At 38.0% G+C, this 21973-nt stretch overlaps 1 protein-coding gene across 1 annotated transcript; it reads right to left on the bottom strand.

Moving 5' to 3' along the window:
- Positions 1-9727: 9727 nt before the first annotated feature.
- On the bottom strand, positions 9728-20482 carry LOC101721466 (leptin receptor overlapping transcript-like 1). Its single transcript, XM_004867654.4, has 4 exons — positions 20233-20482; positions 15055-15130; positions 12939-13125; positions 9728-11988 (listed from the first exon to the last, which is right to left on the bottom strand). Exons 1-4 carry the CDS (start codon positions 20246-20248, stop codon positions 11872-11874), a joined length of 396 nt encoding a protein of 131 aa, XP_004867711.1. The 5' UTR covers positions 20249-20482; the 3' UTR covers positions 9728-11871.
- Between the last annotated feature and the right edge of the window lie 1491 nt (positions 20483-21973).

Here is a 21973-nt window from a genome sequence, read left to right as displayed (position 1 = left end):
TAAAATGCCAATTATTAGATCGCCCATTTAGGTCACTTCCAACAGATTCTTCTTTACAGTATTATAGAATACAAACTGATAGTGTAGGAAATTTGGTTCTCTATAGTCTCCGAGCTTAGCACTAAGAGGTGAAGGGACGGGTTACATTTAATCTGAACTTTTCCCAAAAATTCAACTGCACTTTTTGAAAAGCATTTCAAAAGACATGGTAAAGTGACTATTGCCAGTAGCATTTTATTTATCAACCAAATTATTGTTGATTCTGTTGTTGGCAAAGTTGCCCCTCTCTGAGAATCAGGTGGTTTGATTCAATCCCATTCTACTAACCATCAGTGGGACTCCAGTGATGCTTTCTTGGGGTCCAATTTTTCTAATGTACCAAAAATGGGGTGTGTGTCAAATATCCCTTTATTTAATTTTAAAACTGAAGACATGATTGTGTAAGTGATTTGACAAGTTTTCAATACATTAAGTATGCAAAAGTAAGGCATTCTTCTCCAACTTGGCTCTCTGATCATTCAGCATGAATTTTATGAAGGAAAATGAAAGAAAATATGGGGAATGTCCACAGTTCATTATGAAGAAGTAGCATTTTCTATTATGTTTCTCCTATTGTCTTCATCACATAAAGAACAAAGTGATTCTTTGTGTGGCTCATTGAAAAACAGAGTACACACTTTGTATGGTGCTAATAAAACACCTAACTTCTCTTTCTTCCCTACTTTTAATTTCTCAGCCTGTATTTGGCAGCTAATCACATATATTCATGTGCTTTTGGGCCTCATTTCCAGAACCAATTCATAACAGTAGCTAGAGATGCCAGATTGTTTCTAAGGGAGTGTCTTTGCTTGCTTTATTTGTTTTTTTCTGCACTTATTTCTTTAGAAACACTTTTAAACTACCCTTGAGGTAATTATCTATCTATGTGTGCATTCCTTGCAGGGCATCTGTGCAGATCATGAAATCAAATGTAACCTGGGTTTAGTTGCATACCCAGGCTGAATATATTAGTTCAATAAAGATCCTCAGAGAGGGGTTGAAGGGAGGGCAGGGGAATAGGGAAAAAATAAGAACCAAGATACATTATGTAAAGGCACAAGTTCCCAATGATAAATGTAAATGTACTGTATACCTAAAATGTACCAATAAGATAATTTAAGAATTAAAAAAAAAAAGAAAAGAGCCTTAGAGGAACACAATATCCTGAAAACATATAGGGTGGTGTTTTTTTGTATCCCAACTCTCCAAAGGGATGTTTATCACAATGTTACTTCTAAACTGTTTAGAATTTAGATTGTGTTTCCCTATAGAAAGAACACTGTGTTGATGTCTAGGGGACATTTATTGTAATGATGTGAAGTCCAGGGAACATGTTCAGGATGGAAGAGAAGAGCAGGGGAATTTCCTTCCCATCTCTTAACTATATAGCAGACCCTAAGTACATTTTATTTTATTTTAATTTTTTTGGTACCAGGGATCGAACTCGGGAACTTGCACTTGTGAGGTGGCAGAACCACTGACTTAAATCCCTGGGCCCAGTACATTTTATTTTTGTAATTTCTTTTTCTATTTATACAGTTATATAAATATGTGGATTTTAATTCCTGATCCAAATGAACGAACTGTAAAAGGAAATTTATAGGGAAATTGGAACTAGTTGGATATTAAAGCATTTTTGTAAAAATTTCAGGTGTAATGATTATTTTGTGATTGTTAAAGGGTCACATTTCAGAAACATGCACAGACAAAATGCTAAGTCTTAGATTTGCTTCAAAATAATCTGGATAGGAGGAAATGGGAATATAGCTAGATGAAACAGAATGCCCACATGGTGAAAGTTGTTTCAGTTGAGGTTGTATGGAACAGCAAATCCTGCTGGCCTAGGGGCTGGGGCGTGGTTGTCACCAATCCATTCTGACCCTGCCTTGAGAACTGTATTTGAACTAAGCCTTTCTTGGAGGTAGAAATAGAGTAGAAAGTTGAAGATGGAAAAGTACAAGGAGAGGACTAAAAATGAGAAGGGAGAAAGAAGCTATATAGTGGTTCCAGAGCACAACTGTTCCTTTGTAGCCATTAGGGCTTGGTTCCAGAGTCCCTGATAGAAACCCAAATCTGCAAATGCTCATCTCTTATAAAAATTAGTGTAATTTCACATAAACCACATACATCCCCTTGTACATTTTTAAGTCATTTTAGGCTGGGTGTGGTAGCACATGCCTATAAACCCGGCACTCAGGGAGGCTGAGGTAGGAGGATAACCATAGATTTGAGGCCAGGCTGGGCTATATAATAAGTTCAACTGAACTACATATTGAGACCCTGTATGAAAAAAGAAAAAATGACTGGGCTAGAGATGTTGCTCGGCGGTAGTGCTTGTATAGCATACACAAGGCTCTGGGTTCAAGTACCAGTACTACCAAAAAACAAAATTAAAAACCCCACTCTAAATTATTTTACAATATGCACCTAAAATAATGCAAATTATATGTAAATAGTTGTTATACTGTATAGTTTAGGGAATGACAAGAAAAAAGTCCATGCATGTTCAGTACAGACTCATTTTTCTTCAAATATTTTTGATCCACAGTTGGTGGAATCTATTTCTGCAGAATCTGAGAACCTGAACCAGTTAAGTATGGAATATAAAGTTTAGGAACAGGGGAGAAACAAGGGAAAGGCAGCAAAAAGAAAAGAGGTTATGGGCCATGGATTTAGCTCAATGGTTCCAGTGCCTGCCTCGGAAGTGCAAGGTCCTGAGTTTGATCCCCAGTACCAAAAAAACAAAAACCAAAACCAAGCAATAAACTTATTTCAAAAATAAGAACCAAGAGAGATTATGTAAAGATGTAAATTTCCAATGATGAATGTCATTATATTGTATACCTAAAATGTACCAATAAAATTAATTTTTAAAAAAAGGTTAGCTGTTTTGGATTTTATTTCCACTATTCTAAGGTCAGGCGTGGCCACGTGATTTACTCTAAGAAAATGGGACTGGAAGTGGAAGGAGGAAGCTCTAAGAGCCACCATGTGCTTAGTCCTAGCCTCTGCCAAAAGATGGGCTGTGTACCTGACAGCTAGGGTTCCTGAGAGACAGAATCCCAGGTTTATAGCCACAGCCAGTCTGTGATGGATGTTCAGGGAGTGAGAAATAAGACCTTGCTGTTGGTATCCCAGACCTTCGGAAGCCATCTGCTACTGTAGTATAGACATGCCTATCTTAACTAGGTGGTTTTCTTGTTTACCAACAAGAGGTTCCCTGGTATTCTGGCACAACTTGTCACCAGCAGTCAGCATGACAATTTAATCCTCCTACACCTCCACTCCTTACCACCAATGAATATTCTAACAGATAAATGAATGCTATGGGTTTGGGAAGTTTATACCTTGATGGCTAGAAAATCGAACAACTGTTTACAAATATGTACAATTTTAAAATTACTTTTTAGTAACAGTTTGCTTCTGTTCAAGAAGTTTTTTAAAAAAGACAAACTTTGATTAGAGTTTTTGACTATGAAAAGCAAGATCTACCTTCCAAACTACAGTGGTTGAAAGGATGATGTGCTGATTTTTGTATGACACTCGGTATGACATCCAGGGGCAGTGGATAGCTCCAATACTTCAACCTATAAAAATGGAGCTTCTGTTCATTGTTTTCCAAGTTGTAAATGTTACACCCAGTGAGAGGGAACCAAGCAGAGACCAATATTAAATCCACTCAGGAGTTTATTACTGGCCAGGACTGAGCTGAGCATTGGACTCGAGCCCTGACTGGGGGGGAGACAAACATGCTTTATACACCTTTGAGGCCAACAGTTTCTAGGCCCCCCTATGGGATAGAACTAGCAAAGCAAGCGAAAAGTACAGAAGCAGAATGTCCTGCGGTTAGAACATTTGCAAAGCAATAGTTGATTAATTGTTGTTTCTAAAGAGACTTTCTAAGGGGAGGAGGTTTCTAAGCTTCCTCCTTCTGAGTTCATCTAAAGGGCAGGCAGGTGGGTCAAGCAGCAATATGGAGTCTGTCTCACTAACTAGGGTCCTTCAGTAAACGCCTGGAATATTTTCTTCTCTTCCTCAGCCCTGCAGTTTAGTGATCCTCCCTAGGTGCTCATCTTTCATTGAGATCCTCAGGGTAAGCCACCTGCTGCCACTCTCCTGCAGCCTCACTAAATGAAAAGCACTATTTCCTGTGCATTAGGAATAAAAATATGCTGCTGAGCAGGATACCTGGTGGCTGGTCTTTTGGGCTTGACAATCCCATCTTTGCTATAGCAGGATTTTTTTTTTTTTGGTACCAGGGATCGAACTTGGGTCTTTGCACTTTCGAAGCAGGCAGCGTAACCGCTGAGCTAAATCCCTGGCCCCAGCAGGATTTTTTTTTATCCTCCCTCCAGACTGGAGATGGTGAGATGGGGATGGTGGTGTATGTGGAGATGCATACAAATCTGTTGGCTCTGCTGTTCCCTCACTATGCAAAATCTTCTGTTAAGTTGCTTCCGTAAGGTTCCTTCTGCTCCTGGATTCCACCACTTGCAGTGATGATGGGTGTCCTTGGCAGGAGTCCTGCCTTTTATGGTTGCTATAAGCATTCCAGGATACAGCTCCTCTCCAGTTTAGTCTCTTTTGTTTTCATTTTTAAAAGAATTTCTTAGTTTCAGATCCACCAATCCTTCCCCTTCTTGTTTTAATTTTGACAATGTATTTCCTTGTTCTTGGAAAAAAAAAAAGTATCACTTGTTAGGCTTGGTGCAGGATTGGGGGCAGGGAGGATGCAGGTACTTTATTGGAAGCACATGTTACAGCATCCTGGCAGTGTTACTATATAATCAAAAAGGCTTCCTGATCATCCTAAAGTATGCAACCAGTGACTGGGAACAAGCTGGTTATACCATTTCCAAGAGCTACTACATGACTCAGAGGGACCTTGTGTCTGCACAATATTCTATAAAGACTACATGTATTTTAAAAGAGATTTGTGTACTTGAGAAGAGGAAACTGCTTAGCAGGACAAGGAATTGGTAAGCAACAGCAATCTTTTTTCTTTCAGTGTTGTTATTGAGTCTAGGACCTTGTGCATGCTAGGCAAATGGTTTACTGAGCTACACCCCAGCCCACAATTGCAAATATTTAACTATCACTATGTTTGTGACCTCTTTGCATATTACATTTAAACCTCACAACCACCTTATAAAGTAGGTACTACAATTACTATATTCTCATTTTACAGGTGTGAAAATGGGATAGACCGCTGCCTGCCTCGTAAGTGGAAGGTCCTGAGTTCGATCCCTGCTACCAAAAAAAAAAGGGACAGAGAGGTTAAATAACTTGGCTAAGATCAGTGTGTTAGGTAGCTTTCAATTCCTGTAACAAAATGCCTAAGATAATCAACTTAAAAGGAGGAAATGTTTATTTTGGCTTATGGTTTCAGACTAGGGTCACTTGGCCCTAACGCTTTGGGCTTATAGGCAGGTCATCACATGCGAGCATGTGGCAGGAAAAGCTGTTTAACTCATGGTGGCTGGAGAGCAAAAAGAGGGACAAGGAGATGATGTCCCAACATCCCCTTCAAGGGCACAGCCCCCAGTGATCTAACTTCCTCCCACTGTACCCCAGCCTCTTTCAATAGCTCCATGGGCTGGGGACCAAGTCTTTAACACATGGACCTTTTCAGGAACATCACATTCAAACTGCAACAGTCATATACCTAGTACCAGGAAGAGCTAAAAGTCCAGGTAGTCTGATTCTAGAACCCACATTGTAACCACTATGCTATGATGATGCTACTCTATGAACCTTCAGGAAATTCATAAAATAGTTATGAGGTTAAAGTGTCACAAGTATCAATATGCTTTGATGGTCTGAAACAAGGCAAACCATGGTGTTTCTAGGTAGTAAATGGGTATGGTGGCCATGTGGTCAATAATCTTATTATTTTTTAACTTTATTACTTCTTCACACTTATCTCCCTGAAATAGAAATTTGGTAGTCATCCTTGAATCATTTCCTCCCACGTAACTCACCAAAGTATCTGCTTACTTATTCCTTTAAAACAGAGATTGAATCTCATCACCTGTCATGTCCCCACAGCATCTGGGATCCAGAGATCAAGCTGTTAGAATTAACCATCGCCACTGCATGAACTGCCTCCTGAACCCAAGAAAGCTGAAGAGAAGCAGAGTAACAGAATACCACTGTGGGAAATGTTCACATCGCCATGGCTGTGTGTCAGCACAACACTGCCCAAAGTAGCAAAGGTAATTACTCTGCCCCTCATTTCTGCATCCTAAATCTTTTCTTTCTGCAAACCTTTACACTTCCCTCTTGGGATGGATAGGAACTGGCTTCCTCTTATTTATTTTTTCTTGTTTCTTTTTTTTTTGTACTGGGGATTGAACTCGGGTCCTTGCACTTGCGAAGCAGGTGGCGGAACCACTGAGCTAAATGTCCGGCCCTTTCTTATATATTTTTGTCTTTGTCTTATCTCACTAACTTTTTAGTTTAGAGAGAGATTATGTGCTTCAATTTTTTTCTATTTCCCAATACTACCTAGAATACTGTCACGTAGTATATAACTACCACTGGGAATAGAAGTTTTCTAGGTAAAAAGCTTGAACCAAACGTGGAGTTTCACCAAAACTATCTCAGTGACACAGCCAAGATGAAACAGATGTGAATGCCAACTAATTTCTACTTAACTGGGCATTTCTCAGTATCTGGGGGCTTTTTTTTGGTACTGGGGATTGAACTCAGGACCTTGCGCTTGCAAGGCAGGTACAGTGCCACTGAGCTAAATCCCTGGCCGTTAATAATAATACATTTTAAGTAATGGACTTGAAAGTAATTACTAGTCCATTTATATTGATTTTTTTTTTTTTTTTTTTTATGGTACCAGGGATTGAACTCTGGGTCTTGCGCTTGTGAGGCAGGTGGCAGAACCACTGAGCTAAATCCCTGGCCCTGATTCTTATGTTTTGAAAGTTGATGATTTACACTATGACAAAAATAAATTAAATTCCCCTTAGTCTAATCCTAGAAAGCTATTTCAAGTCATTAAAAACAATTCTCAAATGTTTGCTGTTAAATAAACCTAGTTTTCAGGAAAACATCTGTTCTATTTTTGATTTTTTTTTGGGGGGGTACCAGGGATTGAACTCAGGACTTTGCACTTGCCAAGCAGGTGTGGTGCCACTGAGGTACATCCCTGGCCCCCAATCTGTCCTATTTTTGAAAGGTTCACAAATCTACAAGTTCACTTGCTTTTAAGTCACAGCTGTATATACATGTTATGCAATAAACTGATATACCAAGAGACAAAGATACTTCTGATATTAAATGTCAGATACATTATAAACCAAGATAACTTAATGGCAATGTTTTTATAAACATGGAAATGCTCATGTTTTTTTCTTAATATTTTATTCTATTTAATGGCTTCTATGGTTGTAAATTTCAAGAAATTTTTCTTTCGTATTAGTCATTTCTACTGTCTCCTCAAATTAAAAAATAAAAATCCTGATTTCCCCTCATTAGTTCTATTTCTAAATACAAACAAGAAGGTAATTATAATTAAAAAGTCAAGGTCTTATGGTGTTAATCATTCATGGAAAGTTTTTGTATTTCCCTCCCCCTTCTCTTCCCACTGGAACTTTGTTGTGACTATAGTCTGTGGTTCTAAATCCAAGAATGATTTTAAAAAATAACCTCCAACAGACTGGAAGATGTAAGTATAGAATTTCCTGTAAAAATAAACTTCATTTGTAGTCTTTTTGTAATTAAAAATAAATGAAGATATGAGCCAGAAAGGAGGTTAAGATCTACGAGTATCTTCAGCTTAGAATAACTCCTAAAGTACAGAGAACTTGATTATAAAGCTTCCGCTCTTGCACAGTACAGTAATGCATCCCTTATCTCCCACAATCATGGATTATCTAGCAGGCTGCTAAGACAGATGTTTTAAAAAAGTGTTTCAGTAGTAAGAACAAAGCATTTCATTAGAAAAAGGAGATACCCTAAGTTAGATATTTTAGATACCATAATTATGTCCACTGATGTGTTGTGTACAAAAAAATGTTATAAAATTGATTTAGTGAGTGTGGTTACCTCACCCATCCCCCAATTTTCCATTCTTTCTAAATACTGTAAATCAGCAATCAGAAACAAAAGCTAACAAGGGCTGGGGATTTAGCTCAGTGGTTTCGCCACCTGCCTTGCAAGCGCAAGGACCCAAGTTCGATCTCCGGTACCAGAAAAAAAAAAAAAAAAGCTAAGGAGTGCTAGGCACAAACAATTTTAAGAAAAGCCAGGAGTGGGCCGGGGATTTAGCTCAGTGGTTTCATCGCCTGCTGCCAAAGTGCAAGGACCCAAGTTCGATCCCCGGTACAAAAAAAAAAAAGCCAGGAGTAGCACAATTCCTGAAAAATATAGTTCACTGACCATTTATGATGAAAGTCCTAAATAAGTGGTGTAATATATTGTAAGAAAGCACAAGTGTATGATCCATTTAATAGTTTCATCAAATGGCTAACATTAATCCAATGGTAGTTCTTAATGACTTAGGCTTCAGTTACCTGTAATGTTCTCCTTAGGATGTTTTCTTTCCTGGGAATGCCATAAAATGAAGAAACTGATAGGAAACTAAATAGGAAACTGATAGGAAAATAAGAATCCCTAATCTTTAGTGAGAAAGGACAACACAGGCTATGAATTTAATTTCCTGTGAATATATGCATCATAAAGCATCCTGGGGTCTACAACATATCTTCTACTTAACAGTAATGGGCACTAGTTAACTTTGATGCATTGATTTAGTTATATGAAACTTATAAATCTAGTTACATTCAATCTAAAAAAATCTCCCCCCAGTACTAGGGATTGAACCAGGGTGATTCTACCACTGAGCTCCCTCCCAGATCTTTTTATATTTCATTTGAGGTCAGGTTTGCTTTGAGTTTCCGATCTCAAGTAGCTGGGATTATAGGCATGTACCACTATGTCCAGAGCTTTTTTAAAAAATGGTACTGAGGACTGAATGGTTTACACATGCTCTAGTAACATGCTTTACCAATGTGCTACATCCTCACTGAAAATATTCTAGAGTATATTTTTGAAATCTGGATTATTTTGCTAATATCCCCTAATCATGTTAGGGCACACACTGGGAACCTAAGTTTTAAAAAATATATAGAGATTACAATTAAAACAATTTGAGACAAAATGAGTACTTGACAGGATAATAGTATTTTTTTCTTATTTTCTCTGTTCCCATTGTACCACAGAATAATTTTTAAAAATCTTTAATGTTTGCAGTGTTTGTAAAAAGTACAATTCTCTAATGACAAACCTATAAAACATGAAGTTATAAAACCATTCTGAATTTTAATAAGATCTTAACTTTTGATCATTAGCAGTCTTTTTATGTCAACAAAACTTCCATGACCATTTATGTCAAAGGTTAAATAAAAATTTCTATTCCCCAGATTATCAGTCCTTTTATTGTAACACAAACTAATGGGGCTTTTTGGTGACATTTGTTACTATGGTTTCCATTTTATTTCTGCATAGCTTCACTGTAATATCTGTTACTATGGTTTCAATTTTACTTTTGCACACCTGATGTTATCACTAATGTTTTATCTGCTTTCTATCACAGTATTAGAGTGGTGAATCCACTTCAAGAACTGAAGTGTGAAGTACACTTTAATTCCAAAAACACCCACAAACTAAAATGCATAATTTAAAATCTTTATTATTTTACCATCAAAAGTTTTCTTTCCATAGAAGAATGGCAATGTTGGGTCAGTGCATATTCTACGGAAAAGTCTTATCTTAAGTAACTAGCCTAGAAACCAGAGACAGCGTTGTAAAGCTAGTTTGCAAGATCAAAGACACAATGCTGCCAATGCAATCAGTATACAGAAAGAATACGCAGGTGTTAGAAAAAAGAATCTATGGCCAAGTGAATAAAAAGTAGCAGTGCACTGCACTGACATTCTAGAGGAACAGAAAACGGAAACTAAAAAAAATAAAACCAGTAGACCAGGCACAAAGAGTTCCAACTGTATAACCAGCTAATTCATGCATACTTGTTCCTTCCTCGTGAAGTCTAGAATATTATTACATGGCAAGGCATTTTCTGCCTAATGTGCAAATGGCACAGCCACATGCAGAAATTTCTGCTTTCCATCTTACAGCCAAAAGAAACAAACTTGGGGCAGTAAACAAAAAACATAAAAACCTGCAGCTTTAGGCATCTTTAGTAAAAAGCTGAACAACTCAGAATTTGTTCCCATTTTCTTGAGAAACTTAAAACAATGAAAGAAAGCTGTCATGAATACTCAGTTTTGACTGAAGGCAAAACAATTTTTATGTAAATACACTGAATAGACACACAAATATCCTTAACAAAATACTGTCAAATCAACTTGAAAATTTTCATAACCAGCTCCTAAAAAAGGTACTGATAATCATGAGATGAAAATGACCATTACATTTTGATCATGCCTGGACACTGGGAATTTTTTGGGCAAGTCTGTGCCTGAAGCTGCTATACAGCTAGATTTGGCTACTCTGCATTAATTCATATGATAAATATCTTTCATAAGGAAATAGCAGATCTATTATTATGGAATCAAACAAATACAGGAAACATGTTTTAAATACTTTAAAGTTACATGATATAACCTAAGAATAAGAACTACCCTTACCATGGTCTAAATCTTAAATTGTTAATGCATGGATTATTTGCAAGACTAACAAGTTACTTGTTAATCATGTCTAGGCCTTACAGGGGAGGGGCACTCAATGCATGGGACAGCAATTATTTCCCAGATGACTTAAACATTTCTAAGTGTTATTAATCTGTATTTGAAAAGTTCTTTTACTTAATATATACAATGTACAAAATAAGTTAAAAGGAGGAAGCAGAGGAAGGTTTTCTGGTATATATGATGCAAACATACCACTTTCCCTAGTCAGTAGTTCCGTGTATGTCCATTTTACCGAAGATAAAATACAAAAGGCCAATCAAAAATTTCACTTATAAATAGAAAAAGCATTCAAACAATGGAATTTCAACATTGATATTTTTCCCACACTGCAACTCACTCCACTTTGACTATAATAAACATAAATAATGGCATTTCAAAAATCTGTTTTTACATCCTTACTGTAAAGTTTAACATAAATTCCTCTAACAATCGAGAAGAAAAGCATTCCTTTGTAACAATTCCACAAAATAATTTTCAATTCACAAAACATCTGTCTACTAGTAAAACCAGCAACCCTTGTGGAGGGTATAGGCATTAATACTTGGCCTCTCTGAGGTATAAATGCAGCTATATTTGCACTGAGTAGATAGTCTGTAAGGTATGCCAACAGTCTGCATGTTTGCATAAAAGTGGGAGCAATATTATCCTGAAAACTTATTTTTATAATAATGGAGATTAGGAAAAAATATGTACTTTAGCCCAGTAACATAGCCAGAAGAATTCTGAATTTCTAACCAATTCAAATGGTTAACACATTTAAAAATGTTTAACATTGCATATTGATTAAAAAAAAAAAAAGCTAAAAAAAAAAGAAAAAACAAGCTGAACAGGAAAAACATACAAATATTTAAATCCAGCAGGACACCACAAAAAGCATACTACAGATAAGTGTGAAATCAGTCAAGCTTTTCCAAACCAGAAAATCCTTTTAATCCTTCAGCAAGTCTCTGTGAAATAATATGTATACAATAAAAGCGAGAAGGGAGCACCTAGGATACCCCCAAGAGACTTGCTACACCATGTATCACTACTGCCCAATCTCTCTCGTATGCATGGATAGCCAACAGATGACAAGAAGTCCATTTGACAATAGTTCAGTAACTTTTCACCATTGCTGCCAGCTGAAATCATCACTGCTTCCAAAGACCAAAAAAAAGCCTAGTATTGTTGCGAAGATGACCGTGTTTCCTGTGAGAACAAGTGCACAAGCTCCCCACTCAATCTATGGAAATAAGATAGAAACACTTGGTTAACAGACATGAAAAACAAAAGGGAAGTAAAAAGCAAATTGAGGCTCTAGTTGGATGCCAATCATGATCTAAGGCAAATATGGTTTGTAATAGCTTTTACAGCACTGAATACTTAGTGTACCTCTATATGGCTGTTTTTATTTACCTTTGGTTCCTTTAAAAAGAAAATTGTGATGGGGGGATTTAGCTCAGTGGCACTGCACCTGCCTTGCAAGCGCTAAGTCCTGAGTTTGATCCCCAGTACCAAAAAAAAAAAAAAATTATGAGACAATAATTATTCAAAAACAAGCTTATATTCTAGGTTCTGATGACAACGCATAGAATCTTGCAATTTTCTGATCAGATAGAACTTTGCTCTTTCCTAGTGAAACTAAAAATCTATTTAGAGAACAGATGAGATGTACATTTAGAAATGAAAATACACTTGTGTGCATTCTTTTTTGTGTGTGTGCACACACGTATTCTTTCAAAGGGGGTGGGGAAGTAACCGCCATCTCGATCTTCCAAGGCAGCCAGTCTGTCTTCTTCCCTACCTTTTCAGAGATAGAGGTATGAATCTGGGTTGATAGTCTGAAAGGAAGAACAGTATCTGCAGGCTAGCCCTTTCTCCTCTTTAGTACTTTCTTACCTGCAGAGAACACACTTCTCGGGTCTTCTGTGTTCTCAGTTTCACAGGGCAGGCTGGTGGCAGTTCAGCATTGAATGAGCTAATGTCAGCTAGGCATTAGCAAGCCAAGTGCTGCTACAGATCCATGCTATGCTCTCTAATATCATTTTATTATTTATCAAGAACAACCAAAAAACTGAGATTTTAATCTTTATCTTCTAGGCTGCTATGTCTCTTCTCTCATTAAAAACCTGGCTTCAGAAAAAAGTTAACAGTCTAATAACGATTACTCACAGAAAAAATATATTCACTTACCAGATGTGCTCTGGCAAATATGATGGGGAGTCCAAAAGCTGAGACAACAATGCCTGTTGTGAGAAATATGGCAAGTTCCTTACAAGCATTACTCATAGCATCTGTATCGTCCACTAATCTTCTTGCTATGCAGTATGGAATAGGTGAAAGGACGTAAAAAAACAGAACAAAAAGAGGCCAGTATTGGCTAGAAAAAGAAAAATAAGTTAATGTAGTTTTTGTTGTCATTCTCCTACATAGAAAATATGACTTTCTTTTTATAAGGACCAAAAGAATGTTCAAAATACCAAACATGCTGCAGATGAAAAATGTTATCAATATGTATGCCTAAAATGTACCAATAAATGTTTTGCTGTAATTTGTTTTTTTAAAAACCCAAACTGAAAACTGAAGTATGAAACATTTTGAGTTATAGTATCTCTAAAATGAATGATACATGACATTTTTCTAATATTAAATAAAAATTTCATATATATATAAAACAGTTGGAATTGAGGTCTCAAATTCTTTTTTTTTTAATTTGAGGTTACAAAGAGGTATATGGAAAATGAGGCACAAACACAGCAACCTTTTGAAGTTCACCCCTCTGCCATCTCGCCTTAGCCTAAAGCTGAAAGCCTTATCCATGCTTTCCGTGTCCCTAGGAACTCCCAAACTACTGAAACCAATCTGTAGCAAACTCCCTGAAAGTAACCCTGAAGACTTGCAGTCAGAATATAAGTTTATCTTAAGTCTGTTGTTTGGGTAACTGTATTGTGTCTATGTCATTTCCCGGTTTTGAAAACTACAGTTAGTTATATAAGATATAACTGGGGGAAGCTATCTGAAGGCCACAGGGCACATTTATGTACTATTTTTGCAATTTCTTGACATAATATAATATAATAGCTTCAAAGTAAAAAGTTGAAAAGAAATAAATAGCCTTTAAAACTGCCCTAGAATAAATCACACTTTATAGAGGAGACTGCTCCTACTTAGGGGCTTAGGGTAAGTAAAGATTTACCTAAGTTCTTCCAAAACATTTTAAGCTGTTGGAGTATGTACTAAGAGGAAACATTTCAAACAATACAAAAGCACGAAAAGTAAAAACTAACAGCTCCAAAAGCTCCCCTGCTTTCTTTCTCTCTTCCCTATGGAGGTTCTTGGGCAACACTTGCAGAGTCCCACAGACATAAACTTTAAAAAGGGGACCAGAGCACTGCAGTTTCTTCACTTAACATACCTGGAACATCTGTACATAATGGCTTTACAGCTCTTCCTTATTCTTTAAGGCTTCCTAGGATTTTCATTGATGGACATACCATCATTTAACGATTTTTCTTTTGATTGACATTATACTTATGATGCCATCAGTTTTCCTTTTTTGCTATTATAAACAAGCCTATCATAAACACCTATGCACTTTCCCAACCACACATATTTTTGCAAACAACTGTAAGTGATTTGTGGGCAAAAGTCTAAGAAGCGGTAGGCTAGGCAAAGAACTATGGGCAAACTGGTCTCCAAGTAAACTGCACTTATTTACACTTCAGACTCCCCACCATAATCCCTAGCAGTGCCTGTTTGTCCATATATTTTGTCTTTGCCAATGTATTTCGCTTCAAGTTGAGGGAGGCTGAGTATATTTCCATGTACTTATTAGCAATGTGTAGTTCTCAGCTTTGTTGTTCATTTATCTACTGAGCTGTCCTCTTCCAGTTTATCTAAATATTAATTTTAAAAAGTTCTTTCTAGGCTAGGAAAAGCCATCATCTACACCATTTTTAAAAAGTCAATTGTGTTCTAACTCTGATTATGGTATTTTCTGTAAAAGATGCTTTTACTTTTCTTATATTTAATGTTAAAAATAAGTGCTGAAAACTAAATAGCAGGACTGAGCTATTGTGTTGCTGTCTTGCTATTTTAGACTCCATAGTAGTCAAAGAGCAGATAATCAAAAACTTCTTTCTGCACTTTGATGTCCTACTATCTTTACAAATAAATTTTAAGTGATGATTTTTTTTAAAGGTTGTTTGGTGAATATTTCTCTGTATTAATTTTATATCAGACAACAAAACATTTTTACAGCTTTAAAAGTAGAATATTTTATCCTTAAACACTCAAAAATTTTACGTACTTATATATTGGAAGGGCACATCCAAGCATCAAAAACATCAGCCCAATCGCTCCTCCAAAGGATAAACTAATCAAAGCTGCAATAAGAAATCCAAGAGATAACATCAGTTAAACTACATTAATATGGTTTTTGCTGATGTATTAGCATTATGAACATTACCAGCTATGCTAGAAGCAAAACAAAGCCTCCCCAACCTAAATGTATTAAAAGTGAGTTGTTTCCAGGTACAGTGGTACACACTTGTAATTCTAGCTTCTTGCAGATAACCACTCAACATGAGCCAGGTACACAAGCAGGGAGGCTGAAGCAGGAGGATCTCTGGAACCGAGGAGTTCAAGTCCAGCCAAGGCAACATGGCAAGACTCCCATCTTAAAAACAAACTGAAGGGGCCAGGGATTTAGCTCAGTGGTTCCGCTGCCTGCCTCACAAGTGCAAAGTCCCAAGTTCGATCCCCAGTACCAAAAAAACCCAAAAAAACAAAACAAAACAAAAAAACAAACAAACTGAAAACCCAAAACTGATGGAAAAAAACTTTGAAATTATCTGCGGTTAATGATTTTACTCAACTGATTCTGTCATAGATATTTAAATAGCTTGCAAAACTATAGCTGGGGTTCCTCCCCTAATTTCCTAAATACTAATCTGTAGAATAAGGGGTAGGTACAACCCTTCGGTGGTATCATTATTTTACTGCATTATTATAAGACAGATGCATTCTACAGATGAAATATAGATTCTAAAGCTACACACAGCAGTATATTTTAAAGTGTTTTCAAGTAGCATGCCAATAAGTGGAATCACCTTTCTTGAGTAGGGATAATTCATCAGTGACCTTATTCATCACTGACATTATCAATTTAAATAAAGACAACATCTTTTTCCTTTTTAAATGATATAGCCAATTAACCTTAAGCAAAAAGTTAAAATTCAAAAGGTGTAAAAGATCTAAAAATTATTAAGACAAAAGCTAATATATACACACCAAAATTATTAGAAAAGAGATTAAACACTCCCACATAGTATTGATACACATTTCAGAACTAAAATAGTCAATATCAAGGACACGCACAGACATGGCATCTTGGCAGATTTGGTTTTCATTTGGATCACTGATGTAGGTCATGTCAACCCTGATCTTGTTTACTTAGTCCTTAATGTTATTTATTATATTTTCAGCTAGTGGAAAAAGAAAACATTTCATTTTATTGCAAACAAAACACTTCAAGTCTACAAGGAAATGCAGCATAAAGTTTGAGGAAAATACTGAGCTTATCATTTGTTTTAGTTCAGACTAGGTCCTCAGGATCAGGTACTGCCTGCTTCCCCTTCTGCAGGCCACACCAGGCAGCCACCTTGCCCTGCAGTGTGCTTCGGTTACTCTGGCCCTCTTTGCTTTCCCGGGAATCTGAAGGCTCTCTTACCCACATGGCCTCTGCACATGTTGTCCCTTCTGAAACCTGTTTCTTCTCATTTAGTACAGATTTACTGAAGCCAAAGATGCAAAAGGCGCTGTGGACACAGTGGTGACCACACACAGCCCCTTCATGCTCTCTGAGCTTGTATTCTTGCCCCACTCCGCCCATCTTCCTCCAATTTAACTCCCACTTTTCCTTGAGACCTCAGTGCAATCATCTCTTCCTCAGTGAACTTTTTCAAACCTCTCAATTGGACAAATTCTCCCTATATAAGCAATTTATTCATCAACTGAACAGGTACTTAAGTGTCACATGTTATTCTTGCTAGTGAAGACAGAGCAATGAAAAGAAATCAAAGCTCTTGTTTTCATGGAGCTTACATTCTGTGGGAGCACAAAATAAATTTTTAAAAAGGTAAACAAATAAATGTCCAATGATGAGAAAAAACAAAACAAAAAACCCAAAACCAGGTCAGGTAAGGGATGAAAATGCAAGTCTAGATAGAATGGCTTGGAGAAGCATCTCATGAGGCACCATCTGAGTAGAGCCCTAGGAAACAAGGAAGTAAACCATGTGGGTATCTGGGGCAGCATTCCAGCCAGATGTCCCCTTGTACTGACATGCCTCGCCTTGCTCAGTTATCATACAGCTGTAATTTCATACTGATTTACAGTATATTTGTCTTCTCAACAGGGCAGAGGAGCGAGCAAGTTTTTCTGATGTTGATGCTAATTCCTCAACACTTGACGCTCAATTACAAGTATTTGTAGAATGAATGTAGCAGAGTGGAAATGGCACAGAATTGGAAGTTAAGAGCTACTGGGTCCTGGTTCCTATTTGCCACTAACTACTGTCTAAGTAACCTCCATAACTCTCAGTTTTTCTTCTTAAAATGAGACACTGGATCTAAAAGACAAAAAATTCTCTGAATGCTAAAGTACTGTTAAAAGGCATTCTGAAGAAATACAAAACATCTCAGGCCCTTGTGGATGGTAGGCAAGGTATTCCACGAAAGCTTCACTACCAGCTCCACCTCCACTCTTTGAAAAGTAGTTCTAAACACCTAAGTTCACTACTTGTAAATGCTACACAGTAACACCTCATTTATTCAACTACAATACAGTTTACATAGACAAGTCATTCATCCACACTAGTTTACATCCAGAGGAAGCAAAAGCTACTACAAAGAGATAAAACAGATGTCACAAAGCCCATACACTACAGGTAACAATTTTTGTATGTAGACCCTAAAGCTCTTATTCAGAAGTTATTCATTTTTGTGACACAACCGTTGAGTGTAAATTCAACCACAGTAAACAAAATTTTATTTTAAAGAATCATTTATATTTTTTTCAATAGGTAGTTCATGCTCCTAGACCAAAATTTAGAAGTTATTTCTATTCCCAAAAGTAATTACTCTTGCCTGTATCTTGTGACATAAAAATTTTAAGTAGATTATCTTGCATCCACATCGAAATACATGAGAAATAGGAAAGAGCTGAATACAAGTAAGAAATGCCCTCCAATACTGGCAAAATTTTTAAATCTGGCAGAAAAATCTTAAGAGCATGTTTACAGTAGTCTTGGCAAGATGGAAGAAGATTCAGACATTGATAGTCTCTGAGAGTAGCTGTTTTATAATATAAAATTATCATTTCTAGTCTTATCAAAAAAGTCTAAATTCTTTCAGTGCATTCTTAAAAGTCCATGAAAAATGACTTCTTAAAAACTCAAGGAACTAAAAATAGATACAAGGTTCAGGTATCAAAAAACAATTTTTATTGTAACTGCCATTAATATTAATACTGGAAGAAAATTATTGATGCACTTATTTACATCTCAGGATTCAATTCCTTTCAAATGCTACTGTATAATGAAAAAATATGATGGAATTGTTTGGGGGAATCAAGATATCCTGGGATTATACTTCTATTCCATTCAACACTCAAGATTGAAAAAAATGTTCGAAAACAATTTTATGTGACATCTCCCAGTCATACCAGATATTATAAAAGCCACTGAGATTAAATTGCTCAAAAGTGTTCTCAAGACCTGTAAAGTTTCTTCAGTTTTGTGAAATTGTAATGATGTGCCTTAAATGACACATCAACACTGTAAGAATTTAAACAGTAATTGAGTGATGCAATATTTGGAAGACAAAAGTTACATTAGTCTGGTGTCTACTCCCAAAAGCCTTAAGGTAGGGATAAAATGGCCCAATTATCTAGCAAAATGCTCTAGAGTCAGTGTTGGTTGGTTCTGTGATCACAAAGAAATTAAAGTAAAAGGGACCAGTTCAGGAGCCTGAGTTTCTAGAAAATCCAATATATCAAAAAGAAATAGGCAAGTGGTTCAAGAAATTTGTAATGGTCTCTAATTATAGTAATAAAAAATCTTTATATATTGCCTGCCTCTCAAGTGCAAGGCCCTGAGTTTGATCCCAAAAACTTCATATAAAAGATGACAGTCCAACAGGAAGAAACATCTTGATAAACAATCATAACCATAAAATCCTACTGAAACCAAAAATGTAAGTACAATTCTACCTGAGACACTTTCACCTGAATAGTATCTACTTAGACTTGAAGAAGGAAATTACAAAGTTCTTTTCTAAGAGTGACTTATTAATGACACTGAAGAAATGGGGTAAAATGCAACATCCTAAAGACTACAGCATTTTACAACAACTCCTTTTCACATAAAGATTTAAAAGGATCTACTATGGAGCAAAAGGAGATTAAAAAGCATACAAGTTGCTCAAATGACAAAATTTTATATGGGAAATAAAATGTTTTCAGACACTGAAAATAAACAAAAAAAATGTGACTCTAAGGAAAGCAGCTCAACTAAAATCGATTTTAAAGGGGGAAAAATTCAAACCAAACCACGGAAAAACATTAAGTCGTTCACTCAGTTCCTGCTTGACTGCCCCTTCTAATACGGCAGGTCAATGAATCAACAATGTATTTCGTTAATAAGCAAAAATCTTTGCTTGTAAAACTGCCGAACAGCTGGAACGGATGCAACATTTCCTAAAGAAAATATACAAACAGACGAGTAATTTTTAATAAAGTTGGAACTACTTTATCTTTTATAGAAACAAAAAAAACTTTTACATCTGAAAAACCTCAACGTGCAAGTTGTGAAGGGAGCCAGGAGGGCTTTGGGATCGCTCAGGAGTCCACTGCACCATCGCACACGAACAGATTTAGGAGCGCGCAGACACCGCGCTCTGGTGTCCCGGAGAGGATTCGGATCCCCAGCTTTCAGAAAGAAGCACCCCTAAGCTCTTTGCGGGCGTAAAGCACCGAAAGATCGCACTTGTGCCCTTTAAGTAGGAAACGACACTGATTTTTCCACAACTGGCAACCCTAGCGGCCTCGCCCCCTCCGAGCCCATTGGGCCAGGGTCCGCGTCTATCTTAATCTCTATCGGATGCAAACTCCAGCAGAGCGCGTCTGACAGCCCGCGTCCTCACCGACTCCTAACCACCGCCAGCACTTCGCTTTACGCCCGGGGGCCGGTAGGTGGGGGAAGCTGCCCCCTCTGCACCAGCCGGGGCTTCGCGCGAAGCCGCGGCCCGGGCCGTCTGGTCCCGAGGGGGCCGCGCCCACCTCGACCCCACGGTGGCCGGGGGAGGACAGAGGACTGGGATCGCCCCGCTCGGCCAGGAAGGAGGTGGCGTGCGCGGGCCGCGTGGGACCCCTGCCTCCTGCTCCCGGCGGCCACCAGCCCTCCGGCGTCCCGCGTCCCCAGGCCCACCTTTGATGCCGGCCATGGCGGTGACGTTACTCCGGCTCCACGACCTGAGGCGGCGACGGCCGGGAGACCGGAGACGCGCGGCGACAGCTAGACAACACCCGGAAGTGCGCGACGCAACACTTCCGTCGGCGGCTCGTGCTTGGGCGGGGGCGCGGGTGGCGAGCGGGCCTCGGGTCTGAGGGCGGACCCCTCGCTGCCTTGTGGGCTCCTCCGCGTGAGGCGACCAACTGCGGACTCCCGCCCGGCCGGCCTGGGGGACGAGCCGGCGCCAGCCCTGGGGTTCCGGTCGGGATCCGGCGGAAGCTGGGTGCGGGATCCCGCACCACCCGCCTCGCTCTGAGAGGGCAGCACTAGGAGCGGCTGGCCTTTGAAGGCGCGCGGGGAGTCTTTGGGGGATGATTTTACGTCCTTTAAAGCTCACCTATTTCTTTCTACCACCCAGCCTTGTAATAAATGAGAAGTAAGGTTGGGTGGTCTGCGATTGGCTCCTCGGTTTCCTACACAGGATTAAGGTTCTGGTGAGGACTTCTCCAAACAGGAACCGCAAAGCCCAGTAAAGGGTGGGTTTAAAACAAATGCAATCCCCTAGGAACATGAGTTCGTCCTTTTCATGGTAGTAAAAGAAAGAAGCAGAGATCCAACGCGTTTATTTAGGCGTCTAACAAATACTTTTGAACTACTTGTTGGGAATTGGGAGACATGGGTGATCAAAGCCAGGTGCGGTTTCTGCCTTCAATTGCTTACAGGCTAGAGAGGGTGAGGGAAGTAAACCTGCAAAAAGAAGTGTAAAATTGCAGCAATGACAGTTGCTAGTAAGGGGCATCAATATGCCACTCCAACACAAGCCATTTTACAAAAGATTATTTTGAGCCGCGAGACATTACGAAACTGAAGTTATAGAAGGAACTCTTGGCTTTTACCCGCTTTGTCCAAAAGCAGAAAAGCAGAGAGTAAGTTTCCCATTGTAAAGGTAAGATAAACTTATATTTGTTGAACAAAGAATTGTAAGACAAATCTTCCCATTTGTAAACATTTCTATTTTCCTGACTAGGAAGAGTAGAATGTTCATCACTGCAAACAGCATTAATCTCAGTGTGCATAAACATTACTAAACTTGTGTCTTTCATTAGCTTTCTTTGTATTTTTTTTTTTTTGGTAATTTCTTTGTATATTTACTTTAGCCAAATTTACTACCCCTAGAATAAACTCCCTTTATCTAATCACTTTTCTACCGAGCACTGACCTTTGTTAAAGTGACATAGATACTCTGAGGCCTAACCTTTTCCTTGGGGTTTCTCTTTACTATAAAGTCTCATTATGCACAAAAAATAAACTTTATTTTGGTAATGTGTATTTTGTGGGCTTAATTCACAATCTGAACTACTGAATTTAAGAGGGTAGAGAAGTTTTATCCATTTCTACTGCAGGAAAGATGGGTATATATATAAAAATATATATTATATATAAATATATATTTATATATATAGTCCTATGATAGTCATATATAGTCCTATGAAGGCCTTTGATTTGGATCTGCCAGGCAACATTTCTCCAAGAGACAACAGAGGGATGAATAGAAGAGATATGAATGTGGAACTAGGAGAAAAAGAAAAAGCCATGGTGGGCGTGGGGTGGTGTATATATGCTATGAGGGGTGAATTTTGGCAACAAATGAAGCAAGGAGCTTTGTGTCTTAGAGAAGGAAGGCCAATGGAATTGCTCAGGTTGGTGTGGATTCTAT

This window comes from Heterocephalus glaber, unplaced genomic scaffold (genome assembly GCF_053883595.1).
Source record: "Heterocephalus glaber isolate CG9 unplaced genomic scaffold, H.glaber_assembly_v1.0 deba00001461, whole genome shotgun sequence".
Lineage (NCBI taxonomy): Eukaryota > Metazoa > Chordata > Mammalia > Rodentia > Bathyergidae > Heterocephalus > Heterocephalus glaber.
This window is presented reverse-complemented; position numbering and strand designations above follow the sequence as displayed.